General features: G+C 35.6%; 1 protein-coding gene across 1 annotated transcript; it reads left to right on the forward strand.

Moving 5' to 3' along the window:
* Positions 1-6,970: 6,970 nt before the first annotated feature.
* LOC146138065 (uncharacterized) lies at positions 6,971-11,091 on the forward strand. The gene is made up of 5 exons (XM_083394509.1): positions 6,971-7,108; positions 10,150-10,303; positions 10,373-10,534; positions 10,610-10,805; positions 10,891-11,091. The coding sequence occupies exons 1-5, from the start codon at positions 6,971-6,973 to the stop codon at positions 11,063-11,065; spliced, it is 825 nt and encodes a 274-aa protein (XP_083250635.1). The 3' UTR covers positions 11,066-11,091.
* Positions 11,092-14,941: the final 3,850 nt, after the last annotated feature.

Raw genomic sequence — 14,941 nt, forward strand, 5'->3', positions numbered from 1 at the left:
CTATTTGTATTGTGACGTCTATTTATGACATTATTTTTCAACTTTTTTCCTACCGTGGTCTACGCGTAACAAAAATATTTTTAGGGGTCCGTGGTAAAAAAAATTAAGAACCCTGCTCTAACGTCAAAATAAACAAGATTGAAGTAGCACACATCAATTATACACAAGGTTGATACAACGTACTTGATTTGTTGAACTCTAATGTTACATAAAATGTTGTATCAAGAAGCGTACTAATAGAGCAAAACTTGGAATTCCAAAGAATTTAGAATATCCAGCGGCATCCTTACGGTTAGGAATTGCACCGACGTATGCTACGGTTTGTAACTCTGTTGTATACGGCATTAGCCGAATTCCTAATATTGTCTCATTTTTTATCATGTAACCTAAAAATGTCACTACACTTTAACACAATAACTTAAGTACAAGCCAACTCATTTGTCCAAACGACTTAAGTCAAGTCAGGCCATTTTTGCTCAAAATACTCAAGTCAAGTCATTTGGAAACAGTGATTAAGTAAACAGTGATTCTCTTTTTTACAGTTTTTGCTCGTTGAATGTTTTTTGAGTATTGCGCACTCCGTCAGTTGCTGTTCGAAACGGTTTGCTGGCATTGTTATTTGTGTTCGTTGCGGCAGCTAACTTAATACAATGACAAAAGCTAAACAAAAAAGTTCAAAATTTTTGGATGGCTATACGCCACTGGGCCAAGTTACTATTACCAAAGATGATAGGACAAAACAGACAGCATGCGGGATGCCGAAGGATAAGGGTTCAACATTTCTTCTTTTGTGCGATTAAGCCTATACGTGGTGTAATCATCATTCCATTTGCGTTTCTTTGTGGACCAAGACGTTCTACACTTGAGATAAACCTTGTACCATATACTATAGGGTACATTCAGTCAACCTGGTAGCAGTATAGCTAGTCATCGGCCTATTGTAATGCGGTATCTGGTACACCCCATCAAAGTGGTACACCCTTAAAAAATTATGGTACACCCTGGGGTGTACGATACACCAGGTTGAAAAGCATTATATTAGACTTAGAGTATTAGACAATTCACAACGCTAAGTCAAACCCCCTTGGGCGCAGCGAAACGTTTCTCGCTGTTCGCTGTTCTGCGCTAATATCCAATGTTGGTGTAACAACGGATATTTTGTAGCTGAAGCAGATTCTTTTAAAAGGTGGTCTAACTGTGACTGTCAAAGTCGCATTTTTATGTAATGATAGTTACCGAAAAATTGTTCTCTTTAAGCATATCCTAAGGCCCAGGGCCGGATTAAGGGTGCCGTAGGCCTAAGGCTATATACCAGGGAAGGGCCTAATTTTGCAAACGAAACTCCAAAAGTAAAATACATACATGAAAACTTGAAATTATTTACTGCAAAATAACACAAACATATTATAAAAACACGTAATAAATGTAATTAAGTGATTTTTAGAGGTCGTAACGTGAAGTTTAATCTACCCTTCAACATACCACAGCATTTAACTCAAAATGTAAGAAGAGAAAAGTTAAATAAATGCACCTACTTTCTAGTTATTTAACAAATCAGTCATTTTAAATTAAACTAACTTAGTTAGTCATTGCAAAGCTTGTTTTTGGTCTCCGCAGGTGTATTTTTGTATTCGACTTTTTTGTCAGTTGTCACTATATTCGCCGAGATGATTCGTAAATTTTATTTTAATAATGCGTTAATATTATTTGCCAAATACGCTGTGCATGACCTAGCTGAATATTGGCCTAACATATGTCCCCGGGCGCCAAGGTAAAGGGGCGCCAAAATGAGGCTTACAAATTTTTCACAACAAGGGCAAAAAACCGACCACAAGCAAGATAGCACCAGCGGCTGTGGCAGACGTCATCTGATACGCCACCCACACCCAGACTGATGCTGTTACCAGCCATCACAGCAGCCAAGATACTGATTCTGCGTGCAGCTGGTTTCGTCTAACTTAGTGGTTCTTAACCTTTAGCCTATTAAACCACGCCCCCTTTGGTAATTGTCCTGCGCTTTGCGCCCCCTACGAAAAGCAATTCGGTATTTTGGAATTACATATTAGTTGGACAACATAAAAAAGGGTAAATGTGTATCGTTGGTCGCACGTAGCGCGAAAAAGCTCTGTTAAACACGCAATGGTACTTACAGAGACTTTGTGCTAAATACAACTGCCAACAAAACAGGAAAAAAAAACAAGAAAATAAACGAGAACTTTTTTGAGTTTCAATCGTTAAGTTGGGCTTAAAACCCGAGTTTGTACAGGCGTAATAGTGGAGCCCAACCCAATTGCGCAACTATACCGTATAATTGTTCCGACTAAACATAGCCCTAATCGGTCGAAAAGGAGCAATTATAGTCCAACAACAGAAACACTATTAAAAATTAGTAGCAAAGATCGCAAATCGCAAATTCATGAACTATGTCTTCAGTCACCTACACGTGTAAGGACATCATAAAAATCAGAATACACAAAACTAAACCATTAAAATCACTATAAAAGCCAAGACTCATTTCGTGATGGTTTAAGCCAAGCTGCTATATAACAGGCCAAAACAAAACACTCGATCTGGGGATTGAGGTGGACCGACGAATCAGGCGACGTAAGAGAATGCCTGGAGAACTGGCAAAATATGCAGTGGTCTTTATCAGAAGAAGAAATTGTGCGCGTTATGAAGAATGTATTTGATCGGCTTCAACATGAGATGTCAACACGTTTTTTCACGACTAAAAGACCTGAACAATAAATTTGGATATTTGCTGGACGTTAAAGACTGTTCTATCTGACACAGGTGGGGATGCAATGCGTCGAAATTGAGCAGATTTTGCAAATTTCTACGACACGAACATCAATGGCAACGATCTTTTCATTGAAATTGGTGATTGCCGAATGCTTCTCAGTAACTGAACTGAAGCGCTACCAAAAACTCCTTTCGAGTTTCTTGGTTTTATTGTGTTTTATGGAGATGACGTATTTCCGAATCTGCGAATTCCGCTACAAATTCTGTTAACAATAGCAGTTTCAATTGCAAGCTGTGAGCGGTCGTTCAGCAAATTGAAACTTATTTTGTCTTATCTGCGTGCATCAATGGGACAGGATCGTCTCAGTAATCTTGCTATTCTTAGCGTTGAACGAGAAACATTGGAAACACCAGATTTCGATGACGTGATTAACCAGTTTGCGACAGAAAAATCAAGAAAAATAATCTATAGTTGTAAATCATTCATGTTTGACAGTGACTAAGTGAGTCATACGTTTAGTTTGTATAACCAAAAAGCTTCTTCTTTAAATACATTGTTCTACTAAAATTTGAACTGTTTTCCGTATAATTACGGTGTATTATGTTAATTCAATAAAAAATGTAATTAAACATGGAAGAGGGGGCGCCAAATTTATAGTTTGTCCCCGGGCGCAAAATACCCTCGCTACGCCTCTGGTTCACACTAAATGCGTTTTGCTTCTAGCGTTAGCGTCTGGCGCAAAACGCTAGCGTCGTCTAATTCAAACTTAAAGGGTTGCCAGCGTTAACGGCAAATTTCCTCGCTCCTAATCGAAAGCGTCAAATTTGACACCCGATCCGTTAGAAATTAGTGCATTTCTAAGCAAAAAGGTCTATGACAATTAGTGCATCCAAAGGATCAAAAAGTCCGACTTTAGACTTTAAGGTCTCGGACAATGCACTAATTTGACTTGACAATGTGCTTCAAAAGATTAAGTTTAATAATACTTGACCTACCTAAACCCAAACGCTAACCAGCACCCTAACCCAAATAATGTGCATTGAATTAATAATTACATAAACGGCTGCAATACCTCAATTTGTGACGTAACAATCCTATGGTACCATAGACGAGAAAGTATTTTGCCCACCCGAGTTTGGGCTTTTTCACCAGCATTCAAATAATTATTACATTAACGCACATTATTTGGGTTAGGGTTCGGTTTAGCGTTTGGGGTAGGTCAAGTGTTATTAATGCCATCTCACACTTTTTGTAACCTTTTGAGAACGTTCAACGAATATTTTAATTTTTTATCTACGCCGGAAAGTTTATCTAAAGGTCCAAATTAGTGCATTGCCAGGACCTCAAGGTTTAAAAGTCTAGACTTTTCTGCCATTGGATGCCCTAATTGTCGTAGACCTTTTTGCTTAGAAATGCACTAATTTCTAACGGATCGGGTGAATTAGAACTGTTTCAACTTCTGCAACCAAAATTTTAAAAACGTTTTACGTTAACGCCAGACGCGTCTATTGTGAACCAACCTTATGAATGATGCCATCGACATTCAAACCTCTAACAACATCACTATCTATGCTTAAAAGGGACTCCAGGACCGAAATAAGAACAACATCAACGTCACAATAGAACACACTTCTGAATAAGACCAAATTAGGACCAATACCTAATGGTCGTAGTACCGTCTAAATTGAAATAAGTCCAAAACCCGTCAGAATAGGACCTAAATGGCCAGAATCAGGCCTAAACAACACTTTACCTAACCTCAAACCTCATCCCTAAGTACATCACTAACTCCCCTATTATTTTTACCCCTACTCACTTTCTAAGCCCACCGACTCACCAATAACCCCAAACAGGGCCAAAAATCCAATACAAAAACAGCGGCACCCTAATGGCGCCGATCAAACTAGGGCGTCCAAACAACCAAAACGGCCCATGCCAGACCTAACACAGCGCCCGATCGACCCATACCCTCTTCCTGCAGGAACAGTTGTTATTTTCGCCATTTAGGCAATATTTCGATGAATTTAGGACGTATTTTGACAGATTTAGGTCTTATTCAGACGATTTTGATTTTATTCTGTACTGAGCAATAATCTGCGTATTAGGGTTTTCTATGACATTGGTCGTAATGCTATGGGTTTATAGATTTTTCTGCTTTAGGTATTGTTGCTTTTTAGTTTTTTTTATGTGTTCCCCTTAAAAGTGATAGCACAGAACGTAGATAAATAGTTCTTTACTCGTTTGCAGCATAAATAAAACGATTTATTTATCTACTCACACATAAGGCACATATTGACAGGACTCAGTCATTCGTTTTTAAGCAAAAACTGCACTGTAAAGGTCCTGGATCTGTACTATTATCAGACTTACAAAAACTTAACCATAAAAAATTGAGGGCCGAATTTTTCCAGGGCCTAAGGCTATAGCCTTATTAGCCTATTGGTTAATCCGGCCCTGCTAAGGCCACGTGTTTAGTGTGCAATTGACACAACTTATTTTCTCTCCACCGCAGCCTGTATTTTAGTTGACTTGGCACACTGCTCGGCGCAGACATTGCGCTAATAGTGCATTAATAACACCCGGGAAAAACGATCTCCGTTTAGTATTGCAGGTGGCCAAAGGCGTGCTTGTAATTTAGCGTGATCCCGTACCTGGAACTTGCGCTGCTGATAGTAGCAGCCGAAAACAAATATTCTATCATTTTCACGGCCTTGGTCGACTCGTGTTCGCTTTGTGTCTTGAAGGTTCGCTTTTGTTGGACGTTAATTGGCTGTGTCTGATAATGATTTATGACGTCATTACAATCACCACTATTATATGACGTCATACCCGTCACTATTTAATTACGTCAATATTCATTAACGTCAGACGGAAAATTCCCTAAGTTTAAAATTCAGTACCCCTCTTTTGGATTTTGTGGATACGCCCTTGAGCTAGTATCTGATGATCTAAACTAGAATGGGCAGACTGCGTTCTTACAGTCGGCAATTTTCTAGGTGTTTTAATAATCACTTTTTTGGAAGAAAAAGGCTGCTCTTTTTTTAATTTTGCCTAAAGGCACCCTCTTCAACAGAGATAAACGAGCGGGAAGTTTTCTCCGTTTTGCTGTTTTTCTTGTCCAATTAAAATCAGTAACGTCTGAGTTATTAATTACCATATGAAATATCACAAGGCTGCATATATTTGCAAAAATAGTGTTTATAGAGTAAAAAAAACAAACAGTCACAAAAAACAATATCTTCAATAGTGTTTGTAATACATTGAAATATAACATTTAGGAATGCCTTATAAGCCTTTAAAGTTTACATAAACTTATTTTTCTAACTTCTTAATATAGGCCTAACCAAAACAATTATTTAAAATAAATAACAAAAAATACATTTAAGCAACCAGTCAAGTGTTACAACAATTTCTTAAAGTGAACATGTAGGCCTACACATTTTAATACGGAATTAGCACATTTAAAGCCCTTAATTCGAACCCATTTCACTTTTAGACTTTTTATATTGCTATAAAGTAGATGGTGTATTATCTGGACTAACTTTTTAAAACATTCACTTCCAGCTTGTATCAAGTTTGTTTAATAAACGGTTATTTCTTACATTAGGTGTGGGATATAAGATGGCTGATTGAGCGCTCATCTGAATTTACCCATTAAACTACTTTAAAAAATATTATAATACATACTATGACATCAAGCATTTATTAGGTGCCTAGAGTGGTATACCCCCTAAAAAAAAGTAGTGAATTTAGACCATATGTCCCATAAGACCTATTTTCCTCCAAGAATACAATTTTACGTATCTCCGCCAGTCATTATTTTTTAAAGTGACTGTCGAATCAAGCGTGAATCACGTGACTTCCGCTAGTGTCGTTACTACTGTTTTAATATACTATAGTGGCAGTTAATCTACAACGTCCACCGCATATTTGTTTAATACAACTCGACAATTAAGGGCAAATAAGATGTAACACTATCGTTTGTTTTTAGCATTAACTTGAAATTAAGGTCAAAAAAGCATTTAGGTTAAAATCATAGTAGCTGCCTGTAAGGTTTCTCTTCTTTACTGGCTTGACTTTTTCGTAGTTGATCAAATATTTGCTTTTGATGTAAGCCAAACATGCTTTGCAACGTATTGCAAGGTGTTAGGCATTTTTAGTTAGACCTCAGTTAGCACACTATAAAATACCAGTTTTAATAGAATTTTGCTTTTAATTTACTTGAAAATGTCATCTTGGAAAATAACTCGTGAAGTGAGTCGTCGTGGAAATGGTAATGGAGAGTTTGACAATGCAAGGGGGATTAGTCTTTCTCATGTGACAGGAAACCTTATGGTTGCTGATATTAACAATAAACGTATTCAGGTAATGATTTTGTTTTTTATGCTCCAGCGGTCTGTACTAATTAAACTAAAATTTTCGCTCCAAAGACAAACATGTGAGTGTTTGCTGTGTGGCGTCAAATCACGACTAGTCACGCATGATCAAGAGGTGAATTTGATTGCTTTGCTGCAATTTTAATTACAAAAACAAAAAAAAAATGAATAAGGTCAAAATTAAGATTTGAAAGGAGTGACTGACTTAGGTCAAGCCCATTAAAACGCTCTGTGTCATGTCAATTGTTATTTTGCAGAAATGGTAGTTGGGGAAAGATAACCGCGTAAAATTATTTTTAGTGTGAAAATGCAGATATGTGCTTAAGGAAGTGTTATTTTGGCATTCAGTTGTGATGTGACTTCCTTTTTATTTCCTCTTTGCCGCAGCTGATGTAGCCCTGTCGCTACCTTTTGTACAAGTGCATCTTTAAAGTCGTGTCGACATTGTCAAGTAATATAAATTACTACACAAAGTAATGGTATATCAGTGGTGAAGCTTAAACCAATACGATAACCAAATGTTCTATAATACTGTAGTAATGAAACAGTATTTTATATTAAAACATGCAGTTTGATTGACAATAATGGCTTCAAGCGTAACTTATTGGCACTAACCAATTTTAAAGAACTTGTTTGATTAAATAATTAATTATCACAATTTGTAATCGTTTACTGTAGCAGCTATATTTAACTTATCCCAGTTCTATACTAATTCTGCACAACCCGTGTACCGCAAGATCTTGGCCTACTAGGTTTGCAGCTGAGCTAACCAAATGTTAATTTCTTTGCGGTTTTTACAGGTAATAGTCAGTCAATATACATTAGAAACACACCTAAATCAGGCATGTAGGCTATACATTTTGAGAACTGTCTTATACGTTTAATCGCACAAAACCGTAATTAAATATGAATTTTAGAAATAGTCAATGTTAGCGGATCAAAACTATATGAACCAATGGCATTCTACCTTACATCGAAGCAACCACCTGAGGTACGGTATTCATTCCATATGCTGGAAAAAATGCAATAATACACAAGCATATATGCATGTTTTGCTGGGAAAACACAATAAGACCTACAAAGCAACATTATCTAAAGCAGAATAATCTATAAAACAATAGTAATAAGACCAATGACATAATAAAGTGAAATATCCAGTAATTTTCGCGACAGAATACATTCTAAATCCTCTATAAGTTATTAGTCTTACTTTGGTCTGATATAATATAGGATTACAAACGACATAATAAAGCCAAATGCGCAGTAATATCCACAACAGTATAAGATTAAAATCGTCAATAAATAAACGAAAAGTTGACGAGATTTCTATTATTAGAATTTTCCGAAATTCAGTTGCCGACCACTAAGCTAAAATGATTTTTACACATACTATATTACTTAAATATCTCTAAATATCCATAGCTGGAGCCCAAAAGATGTTTGTTAAAAACTTCTGGCTAAATTTGCTTACGAACAAAATTAAACTACTGAATAGGCCGTCAAAAAAAATAACAGCTTTAAATATATAAGTCATTAATTTTCGCATTTATTATAACTTTTTATTATAATATTAGGAGAAGCAAAGCTGTTTTGTGATTCAATATCAAAAAGTCGCAACGATATACAGAAACAGGCTGCTGGGAACGTTCTAATAAATTACTGTACGAGCAAATATGAGGTACAACAGCATGTACAATTTTTAATAGTTTTTACCATGTTTTTTTCGTGTCGCCGAAGTGACGAATCAAAATGGGAAAGTATAGAAACTTGTAATTATGAAAACAAGTTTTGTCGATTAAAGGTATTCATAGCAAGAATATTGTGCGAAAAAATAGCAAAGGAATTATTATTTTTTTAAGCCCCCCACCACCAAATACTAAATTTGTTGAAAATTTTTTGTAATAGGCCAATCTATCTTCAGAGTTTGGCTGAAAACAAGCGTTTACAAAGAAGCAGTTTGGTTAATTACGAATGGTTTCTTGATTAAATAAACAAGTGTTTTTCATGTATAAATAAACCATTTTGTGTTTTGCAAAAAAGCGGTTTTAAGATTAAAAAGAATTAGTTAGGAAACTTTGGCACGGGAAGAAGTTGTAAGATAAAAATTGGCACGCCGGCATGTGAGTTGGACACCTCTGGTTTATTAAGAAAAAGGTTTACTTTGATCTATAAACGAACAGGTTGAAAATCCCTTACATGTTCGTGGAAGTAATAGCCTAAATTTTAAATGTGGAAACTGACGACAACTTTAAACTGCCTGGCTTGACATCGCCAGTAAGAACTTGTTTAATATTTTGTTTGTAAAGTTCTGTTTTGAAATCGTGACTAACCGGCGGCCAATTTTGAACGTAGCCATGTAAAGTAATTATATTTTCAAAATAAAAACATTGACGTAATTTTGAATGAGGAATATGTTGGAAATTTACTGATGTCATTTTTGATCGCAGCGTTTTGCATGTGCTTCGATTGTATTAACTCCAACATTTTTCTTGGCTTGGACATATCATTGTTGGTGTGTATTTGTGTTACTTGTCGCTTGTGGTATTTTTTTGTGGAGTTCCCTTCGGTTTCCGAATAGAAAACCGGGCTGCAGAAGACGAGCGTCTTTAACGTGTCTATAGTGAGCTATTGCTCGCCTGGGCGGCCCAAAGCTACGCCATTAAGCATCGGGCGAACTAACAAATACCCTATCAGTCGATATATATTTTTTTACCGTTAAGGTTTACCATGTGAAGAATATCCTTACCGTTCGGAATTCACAAAAGCAATAGCAAAAAAATATCCAACCTTCTTATTGATTTTAGCCAGAAATGTTAACGATTTCGTAAAATATATATCCATGAAGTTAACTAGTAAGGCCTGGACTTTTCCTTAAACGAATATTAAACAAAATTACAAAATATCATGCAAACTAACACAAAACTGCAAACAAATTTGATTTTATCGTACCGTGGTTTCAACAATTACGCCTCTATACTGTAGTCTATATCCTTTTTATGATGACATTGGTAATCAAAAAAGGTTTTTCAGATTCTGTCTGAATCTGGGGAATATAGAACCAAATGGCCAGTGGAAATCAATAAAATGAAGCTCTGTCCCTTAGATGTTCATAGATTGAACAGTGAAATTGTACTCGGAGCAATTGAAGGTCACGCAGTGATGTGGAAGTGCCCAGATACACCAAGTCAATTGCTTACTATTTTAAATTAAAATTAAATTAAATTACATAATTCGCTACGATCTTTTTGCACAGATTACGACGAAATTGCGATTGAATTGATTCAGTCTTTTGGAAATGACAGGTTTATTTTTCCAAGAAGCGTAACATCAGATAAAAATAACATATATCTCACAGACGTTGGAAGACATTGTCTTTCATCTTTTGACTTTGAGGGTAGATTTATCAGATCTGTAGGTAATGTCGTGTTTAATTATTATACTTTTTTACCTAAAAATGTTTATTATTGGTTGTTACATTTTTGTAAATTAGGGTCTGTTGGAAGCGGCAATACGCAGTTTAACTGGCCTTATTACATGTGTGTGGATGGCAAGGGAAGAATCGCTGTTTCGGATTCTCATAATACAGTTGTTAAATGTTTTGATCGAGACCTTAACTTTATTACGTCGTTCGGAAAGAAATATTTTACTTGCTGTTGTGGAGTTTCTTACACTGAATCTGATGGAGGGTATGTTTCTATAACATTCCGTTTAATTGGATTTAACAGAAGTAAATTAACCAAAACATAAACGTAATTATTCACGTTTTTCCAGAACATTTGTCGTCTCTGATTACGATACGAGTTCTATACTAAAGTTTTCTTTGGATGGTCAGTTCATTGAGTACGTCGACCAATCTTCATCATCAGTCCTGTCTTCAGTAGAAGTTGGGAAAAATAAAACCATCTTAGCAACAACAGGATACGGTTTTCGAGAATATTCACGGTGATGAATTGTGTAATTTAAGTATAATTTAATTTTAATTAGCTATCTATTTCTCTTTTAAACACCATGTCCATGAAAAACAAACAAGATAAAACATGAAAAATCGCAACTGTAGTGATCGCAACAAATACATAAAACGGCGCAAGAAATTAATTTGACAGCTCAAAGAAAGCGTCAGTCACACACATTTTTGCGAACATGTGCTTGTGGACACTGGACATGTTAGACTTCATGGTCCTTATCGCGTTTTTCTCGCGCTTGTGCTTTATTTCGTGCATTTTAATTGTTTTCATTCCTACTTTGACCTGATGAAACACGGTTGTGCGAAAGCTTGTCGAGAATTCAATACAATTTGTCTTTATATAGTGCCACTTGACTACCCTATTTAGAATTAGACAAATACGGCCATTTACAAAGAGGTGTATATTGAGATGGTTTTGTTAAACAAGATCTGGACTAATATTTTCAAATCGCCAGTGCAGTTACACAAGAAATGACTGTGGGGGTTTAAATGATGTCAAAACTTATCAGGCAACATGCTCTTAGCCACCAATACTGTTTCACTCCATTGTCCAAAATACCCCTAAAATCCAAGAAGTTGTATACCTAGCTGTATTTCTGCGATTCGCAACATTGGTTTTTGCTATTTCGCCGTATAACTTAAATGACACAATATGAATTTTTCTTGCACTGATCTAAATGAGAATAGCGTAGTTAATTGTTAAATCATAGTTATTATCAAATGCTACAGTTTCGTCATAAAATTCTTAAGTTAGGATTTAATTTGTACGTCGGTATTTTTGCGACGCCCTTAGTAAATTAAAACCATACACAAGAGCTTCGCGACGCGCAGTATTAGTCCCTCTGCCATAGAATTTCGACGAAATGCCGTGAAATGTTTCAATTAATTTTGTCACATATGGAAACATATAAAGTGTCATATTACGTTTAGTTACATTTTTTAGAGATTTTAACTAATTGATTACGCATATTTATTTGTATATCGTACTAAAAGTTGGAGAACCAATGAAACATCTGTATAATTCACCATGCAACAGAATTTTGTACTGGTCATACAAGTAAACGACAAAAACAATATATTTTGCAACTTTTATTTAATAGTTTATCATAATCCCACAGCTGTAATATTGTGCACGGAAAGGCTAAATAAATTTCAGCAATCGCTTGTTAGCCGGAAAGTTGCATCGCCCGGGGCATTGTCACTAGCACTGCCAAACTGGGAACACTACAATTAAAATCTTCTCTCCAGCAATCTGCTTGGTTTTCATCCTAAAGAACTGGTGGACAAGAAAGAAGAAGTGTGACTTTCATTGTTTTTTTATTCCAAATAAGGGGTACGTCATAAAAACAGAGAATGGTCTGTCTTCTGTGAATCGGTAGCCTTCTTGTAAAAACCTATAAGTTGAACAATGTGTAGATATACAGTGAGTTATATCATACAGTAAACCAAATAATCAGGTTTTATTTAGATATACAGTGAGTTATATCATATTGTAAACCTATACATAAGGTTATTACCTATTACTTGTAAATAAAGTTCTAGGTTATTGTATTTTGCGAAACGATATTTGTTGAAATGCCAGTTCATGAAAGAATCAAAGGCGCATAATATATTTTATGTTTAATAGTTTAGAACTAGAGATCTACAGATAACGAAGTTGTTTTTGTGGAGTGTGTAGCGATTTAAAAAAAAATAGACCAAAATTTCGGATAAGAAACATCTCGTGCCTATAGGCTAAAGAAATATAACATACTCTCAAAGGTTTGCGCAAAGCTAATGCAAACTGGACTGTTCCAAGCCAGCAGCCACGGCAAGAAGAGATGTTACTACAAGCATAGCTGACTGTGTTTTTTGCAGCACTATTTCCATTCGTGGGAAAGTCGGAGCGGTATATTACACGGATTATTTGTCACAGTGATGACTCCTTTCCCTTAAAAACATTAGGCATTTGTTTTTATTGCTGTTTGCGCTGGAAACAAAAGAAAAATGGCCTAAGATAGAAGAAAATATGGCTACGCAAGAAATACCAATGTCATCTGGGATAGGGTTCAACATAAATTACGGAAGAGACCTTTCCATTATGGGTAAGTGTTGATAATACTTTTTATGTATAATTATATACACAGTGAAAGTTAGTTACTATTTTAAGTTCATGTCGTTAGCGTTATACGTTTAACATATCTCTAGGCTATTTCCAAACCTAAGTTCTATATAAACATCTGATCAGTCATCATGACTGTTAAAAAATGTGACGAAATATACCCAATCGTACCCCAAAGTAGAAACAAGCAGTAATTTAAAGCCGAGACAGAGTGGAGATTAATGTAGCCTTGCTGAATGTGTTATAAGGCCAATGTGGTATATGCATTGTAAGTAATTTATTCAGATCTACTGTGAAAGGTAATCTCGAATAAAGTACTGAGGTAGAAGCCAGTGTACCTAAAACTTACTTTTTTGGTATGGAATTGTGAATGCTGTATTGTAAATTAATATATTGCGGTTGATTCATGATGCTGGAAAACAGGGATAGGTCAGTGAAAAACTCTTGTTTGTTGTGCATTTGCCGTAAATGCGGACATTGTTGTAAAATTTTAAAACTTCACGTTTCGAAATGGAGCGTCAATGTGATATTATTCTAGCTAAGGGCTTCCTAAAATTTTTTGCTCTGCGATCTTATTTTAGAAAATAATAGCGATTAACCCAGTGATTCTCAATTGGTGTCCCGTAAAAGATTGCCAAGTGTTTTCAAAAAATATTAGTTTAACAATTGTTTTATTCAACGGACGTAAGTAGCTTTTTTAATGTTGGCCTGTAACTGAAAGCAGAATAATGCCGCAATATCAATTGTATAGTCACACCAAAGTTCTAAACCAGGGCTTCCCAACCTTTTTGACACCGTTATCCCCTTTGGAAATTTTACGAAATAAATTGCCCCCCCTATTTTTTTCAACAATTTTTAAGAAACAAGAAATTAAGAAACATCTTTTTAATTAAAAAACTGGTTTATACAGTAACCGGTAGTTAGAATGATAAAATGATGTAAATACAACACACAATAAACATGATAGTACATTAATTAGTTATTACATATTCAGTTAATGTGATTGTGGAGCTTGTTTTTGCTCTGACATGTCTTAATTGCTGGTTGAGTGATGGAAAGAGCCAGCCGCATGTCATATTAAATCTCCAAGAAACTGCGCTGCTTTTTCTTCAGAAGTTTGTTTGAAAACCACTTTAAACATTGTTGAAAACCAACATTCACAACGTTATGTTGATGGGAAAGGCAGCAGCAATGACATGACAATTTCATTAAGCTTAGGGTACCCCCTAGGGGGCCATGGCCCATAGGTTGGGAACCCCTGACCTAAACCGTCTCAGATATGGCACTAAGAATAACTGAAAGTGAATAAATTGTTGTGTTGTTTATTTTAGTCACAGTGTATAATTATAACCTTCGTTTGGTGTCAACAAAATAATAAGCGAATGTGTTCAGTGAAGCAAACACTGAGTAACAAAAAACAATTTGATTTAAATATTTATGACACATGTCTAATAGGATAGATAAGAAAAACATACTAAGCAATTTTTAAAGAAGATCGGCATTGGGCTTAATGATCATTGGATCTTAAGAATGTGGCCTAACTTTAGTTTTGTATAATTCGAATCATGGCCATTGTAAAGTTTAAAATCAAATGGTTGTTGAGAGATTTTCTTTTTATAAATCTAATATTTTGATAGCGTCGCGAAAAGCAATATCAAGCTCAGATGATATTCATTTGGGTACAAGTGCCTCTCTGTGGATCATGCAATTAGTAATAGTGACTCCTTTATTTGCATGTTTTTCAACCTTTGCAACAA

The sequence above is a fragment of the Ascidiella aspersa genome, chromosome 7 (assembly GCF_963924565.1).
Source record: "Ascidiella aspersa chromosome 7, kaAscAspe10.2, whole genome shotgun sequence".
Classification (NCBI taxonomy): domain Eukaryota; kingdom Metazoa; phylum Chordata; class Ascidiacea; order Phlebobranchia; family Ascidiidae; genus Ascidiella; species Ascidiella aspersa.